Below are 6,040 nucleotides of genomic sequence, written 5' to 3' on the forward strand. Positions count from 1 at the left end.
TCCCTTTGACTTTTTTTGGAGCCGTTTGTTGTATTTGAAAGAGTTTAGGATGAGAAGATATAGACTGATTTTATTCGATTTGGACTTTAAATGAGAGAGTTATGGATATTTTATTATACCTCCATATTTCTAAACAAACCATAACTTTGTCATCCCATTGACTTTGTTGGAGCCGTTTGTTTCGTTTGAAAGAAAACATCAAGATGAGAAGATATAGACTGATTATATTTGATTTTGACTTAAAATGAAAGAGTTGTATTTGTTTTACTCTATATCTCCATGTTTTTGCTAAACATAACATAACTCTCACATCCCTTTCACTTTTTTGGAATCGTTTGTTGCATTAGTAAGAAAACATCAAGATGAGAAGATAGAGACAGATTTTATTATTCTTTTTTTTTGTTTTGTTGGTAAGCTGGGGTTAGGCAGACCCCGACCAGATATATTAATAACAATGGAAAGGATTACAAAGGAGGGCCACACGGGCGACAAAGGCAAATAGCCAGAAAGAAAATAAAAGTGGAGTGCTGAAAAATGCCACAAGGTGGGCTACAGATAGCACCACAACACCAACAACTAAACACAACACTTGTCTTCAACACGTAGCTTAGGGACATTAAGCTAATCTGATGAGGGGTGTGGAGGAATAACCACTCCCTCCCAACAGTGCTCTGCAAGCGGCTTAAAGCAAGGCACATCTTTCTCTTCGTCACAAGATTGGGACAACTACACTCTAGAATAAACCATCCCATCATAATCAAGGGACACGATGTTGTGAAGATCTGAAGGAATAGAAATCGACTGAATATCTTCACCTTTGATAGAGCAATTTGGTTTTGAGAGGTAATCAGCTGCTTGGTTAGCCTCTCTCCAAATATGTGAGATTTCCCAGCTTTTGAACTTATTAAGCAGGTTCATGATCTTCTCAAAAGTAGGGATCTTCTTCCAAGAACAAGTCCACATCTTCTCTATAATTTTCACAGTCATCATCGAATCTGATTCAACCCAGATGTGCTGAATATTCTTTCTGTGAGCAAGCTCTAAGCCATGGAGAACTGCTTCCATTTCTAAACCATGAATCTCTTCCACAGGTTTATCAACAGAGAACATGGCTATGATATTCCTCTTTCCATCTCTTAGAATCCCCCCAATCCCCGCACCTTTGGAGTTGAGGACTCCATCAGTATTTAATTTGACCATTTCCCCCACCGGCATAACCCAAGAGCAGAACTTACTATCAGTTTTCCTATAGAAGTAGGGAAAGTTCAAATTTTTTGACACTTTCTCATTTTTGCTGGACCGAATATCCTCAAGGTTAAGGAATAGGACTCGATCTCTAATGGCATTTAGAGCAGCAGCAAGGATTCTTTGTTTATGAACCTCTTTGTTTTCAAAAATGCGAGTATTCCTCTCCAGCCAAATCATATAAACAGCAGTGTTAAAGGTTATTCTCATTGCTATAGCTGTCTGCCCTCTTCCTCTGAAATTCCTCCTAATCCACTCTTCCTCTTTCGCTAAAGTTCGGAACAGGTTCCTCCTATGAGTAAATCTCCATAAAATCGATTTCCAAATCCAAGATGAGAAGGAGCATTTGAAGAATAAATGGTCAATAGTTTCAGGGTTCACCTTACAAAGAGGGCAGCTTGTTTCTCTGGAAGGGTTCAAAAATAGAATTCTATCCCTTCTGCTCAGTTTATAGGTAAGAGCTTGCCAGGTAACCAAACTCTGTCTAGGAACACTACCCTTAAACCAAACCGAAGATGTCCATTCCAAAACAGGATGCTTCTTTCTCACTTGATTCCAAGCGCTCTTTATGCTAAAAGCACCACCAGGAGTAGGTTTCCAAACGGCATAGTCGTAGGGATTCTGGGAAAACAGGCCAGAATTTATTACAGTCTTAAGCTCTTGGAATTGAGGTTGGGTCAGAATTTTATCCCAAGTCCCATTCATTCGGAATTCTTTAACAGATCCTTCCTTTGGGAGGTTAAAAAGCCTACCTTCTGATGAATTGAGAATCCCATCTGGGTGCCACGGATGCTTCCAAAAATCAATAGAAGACCCCTCCCCCACCACGTAATAAATGAAATTTTTAGCACTTTGCCTCTGCTGAAGGATGCTCCTAGCTCCCCAGGAAGGAGATGAAGGCATGGGGATGGACCAGAAACATCTCCCTCTTATATATTTTTCTTTAAACCAACGGACCCAAGTGGTGTTACAATTTTGCACTATTCTCGAAAGGAGTTTTAACTGGCAGGATTCGTTCACATCTTTCAGCCTTCTTAACTCGACCCCTCCTACTTCCACTAGCCTGCACAGAGTTGCCCAAGCTACCGGAATAAACTTTTTTTGCAGAGAACACCCAGCCCAGAAGAAATTCCGAAAAATTGTTTCAATGTTATCCAGGACTTCCTTCGGGAGATTATAAGATGCAGACCAATAAATCTGGAAGGAGCTCAGGACAGTTTTTATCAGTTCCAAGCGCCCCACCCTTGAAAGATTTTTGTTACTCCATAATGCAATCTTGTTCCTAATTCTGCTAATGAGAGGCTGGCAGTCACCCTTAGTCAGCCGAGTAGTAACCAAAGGCAACCCCAAATATCTAACAGGCAGCACCCCTTCACAAAAGCCCATGACACAGCTGATCTGAACTCTCTGCTGAGGAGGGATTCCAGAGAAGAAAATTTCACTCTTGTTTAGGCTGGCCTCAAGACCCGAACAATCCTTGAAATCTAGAAGGCATTGGGTCAACCCAGCTGCATTAGAGAGATTAGCATCTGCAAAAAGCATTACATCATCAGCGAAGAATAAATGGTTGATACAATAGTTTCCTCTAGCAAAGGGAGAAGAAATTCTTCCTTCCAGCTGGGCTTTGTAGAGAATACAGCTAAGCATCTCCATCACAACACAGAACAGAAGAGGAGATATCGGATCACCTTGGCGCAGCCCATTGGAAGATCTGAAGAACCCCTGAGGGGATCCATTAATCAAAATCGAGAAAGAAGGAGTAGGAATACATTGGAGGATCCACTTGCACCAGATATCAGGGAATCTAAGCTTTCTCAAGAATTGAACGAGGGATCCATGACAAACATTGTCATAAGCCTTCGTCAAATCAATTTTGACACACATGGCTTTGACATTAGATTTCTGGTGAAAATTATGACAAATATCATGGGTCAGAAGGACATTTTCTTGGATCAGCCTACCTTTGATAAAGGCAGATTGGGAGGGATTGATAATCCTATGCATGACTTTTCTCATCCTATTAGCCATCAATTTGGTAATGACCTTATACACATGATTATAGAGAGATATAGGCCTATACTGATCAGGGGTTGAGGCATTATTGCATTTAGGAATCAAGGCTATAAAGGAAGTGTTAAGAGCAGGGAGGAGATTGTCAGTTTTGAAGAAATACTGGATGGCCGCCACCGTCTCTTTGCCAATAAGATACCAAAAGCTCTTGAAGAAAGCTCCATTAAACCCATCAGGACCCTAGCTTTATTATCATCCATGGCATGGATGGTAGTACATATCTCCTCTTCAGTGAATGCAAGAAGAAGGTCGCATATCTCCTCATTATTCAAGGTAGTGACAGGATCAGGCACAATATAAGTAGTCTCCTCTATCCTCCCCGATTGAGTAGTGAGAATGTCTTTGAAGTAAGAGATAAGAGTCTCCTCAATCTCCTAGCTATCAGTGGTTATTTGCCCATCAGATCTAGTGATACCTTGAATAGAGTTTTGATCTCTCCTCATATTCATGGCAGAATGGAAGAAACTATTGTTGGAGTCCCCCAAATTTAGCCAATTGACTCTGGATTTCTGGTGCAGCATAGATTCTTCCAATTTGGCAGTAGCAGTAAACTCAATCTTAGTAGAAATTTCTTCTTGTTTCAGGGCCACATTGGCCGGATTGGCAGCCACCTGCATTTGGATGTCTCCTAATTTTTGTCTGATATCAGCCATCTTAGTATCAATACGACCAAATTTTTTTGAATTCCAATCTTTTATAACCCTTTTAACCTCTTGCAGCTTCTTGCACAGTTTAAACATAGGGTTCCCTCTAATTTCTTTTGCCCAAGCCCTTTCTACTAATTCAAAAATGGAAGTATCCCTCAACCACATATTGAAGAACCTGAAAGGTTTCCCTCCTCTGGAGGCTGATGTCTGAAACCTGATAACAATTGGAGAATGATCCGAGAGACCCGGATTTTTATACTCAGCAGAAGAATTAGGGAAGGAAGCAAACCATTCATCATTGCCGAGAGCCCGATCTAGCATCCGAAACTTCAAGTCGCCAATGCCGGAGTTGTTGTTCCAAGACAAGGTATGCCCAAAGGCCCGAAGATCCGCCAAGTAACACTGATCAATACAGTCATTGAATTCCTCAACATGATTCAGATTGGGGCCAGCCCCACCCCACCGTTCCTCTTGATATCTAGTTACATTAAAGTCCCCAGCAACAATCCAAGGCATTGATATAGCAGAAGCTATTCTAATTAACTGAGTCCATAGATTCCTCCTCTCATCTCCCGCATTAGCCGCATAAACAGCGGTTAATAAGAACTTTATATTTGTTTGCAGGAACTGAACTTCACCATGGATATATTGGTACGCATCTTCTAATATGTTAACCTGAACATACCGCGGATCCCATATAATCCAGATTCTACCTTTAATAGTGTGATTATAATTCGTGTAACATCGCCATCCTTCCCCAATTTCATTAACAAAAGAGAGCTATCTTCTTTCTGAGCTTTAGTTTCAGTAAGACAGAGAAGGGAAATTTTTGTGGTCTCCAATAGATACCGAATTTTCCCCCTCTTGGTAAGGGAGCAGAGCCCTCTAACATTCCACACTCCAAGATTCATCATCGACCCTTAGAGTTAAGGATTGGGCTGTATCTTCAGCAGTGACATTAATTTCAGTGGGATCACAAAAACTTTGAAGTCCCTCTATCTGGACAGTACTACCTCCCTTTTCTCTCTGAATGATACAGCCCTCTAGCACATCATCACTTCCATCTTCATGCATGACTCCTTCTTCCTGCTCTTCCTCCAGGATCGCAAAGCTATTTTGGAGTTTAAACTCCTGGGTAGGGTCATTCAATTGGGGAAGGATTACAAAATCACCATCCTTCTCATTATGAGTCTCACTTTCAGTAACCATTTCAGCAATAATTCCACTGATTTTTTCGGATCCACTTTCTGTTGAGGCTACCTAGGGCATTGAATTTCAGGGGCGGACTTTACAGGCCGCCATTCTTGTTTAGTTTTAAGAGCCGGCTGCTGGATATTTTTGGGGCATGCCTCTGATCTGTGGCTGAAATTGTGACAATTTTTACAGGCAGTAGGCTTCCAATCATATTCAACACTTTGGACATGGACTCCAAATGGAGTGTGAATGGGATAGAGACTCACTGTGTTGTGGATGTTTTACTCTATACCTGTTTTATTATTCTTCTTACTTAAAATGACTGTGTTGTGGATGTTTTACTCTATACCTGTTTTAGTAAAAAGACCATCATATCTCTCACATCCCTTTGACATTTGCAGTGCCGTTTGTTACCTTTGAAAGAAAACATCAAGAAGAGCCGATAGAGACTGATTTCATTTGATTTGGACTTAAAATGAAAGAGTTATGAAGCTTTTATTTGATACCCCCATGTTTTTACAAAACAAACGATAAATCTCTCGTCGCAATGACACTTTCGGTGCCGTTGTTGCGTTTGAAAGAAAACCTCAAGATGAGCTGAAAGAGACTGATTTAATTTGACTTGGACCTAAAATGACAGAGTTGTGGATGTTTTACTCTACTCCTCCATGCTTTTACTAAACAGAACATAACTCTCTCAATCCTTTGTCTTTTTTGGGGCCGTTAGTTACATTTGAAAGAAAACTTTAGGTTGAGAAGATAGAGACTGATTTCATTCAATTTGGACTTAAAATGAGAGAGTTAAGGATGTTTTACTCTGTACCACCATGTTTCTAAACAGACCATAACTCTCTCATCCCATTGAATTTTTTGGAGCCGTTTGT

At 40.6% G+C, this 6,040-nt stretch overlaps 1 protein-coding gene across 1 annotated transcript; it reads right to left on the bottom strand.

Annotated features, from left to right (window-relative positions):
* Positions 1 to 726: 726 nt before the first annotated feature.
* On the bottom strand, positions 727 to 5,171 carry LOC143866892 (uncharacterized). The gene is made up of 4 exons (XM_077376044.1): positions 4,853 to 5,171; positions 3,731 to 4,675; positions 3,455 to 3,655; positions 727 to 3,365 (listed from the first exon to the last, which is right to left on the bottom strand). The coding sequence occupies exons 1-4, from the start codon at positions 5,169 to 5,171 to the stop codon at positions 727 to 729; spliced, it is 4,104 nt and encodes a 1,367-aa protein (XP_077232159.1).
* Positions 5,172 to 6,040: the final 869 nt, after the last annotated feature.

This window comes from Tasmannia lanceolata, unplaced genomic scaffold, assembly GCF_043159265.1.
Source record: "Tasmannia lanceolata isolate RefF3 unplaced genomic scaffold, GAP_Taslan_0.1 ptg000174l, whole genome shotgun sequence".
Lineage (NCBI taxonomy): Eukaryota > Viridiplantae > Streptophyta > Magnoliopsida > Canellales > Winteraceae > Tasmannia > Tasmannia lanceolata.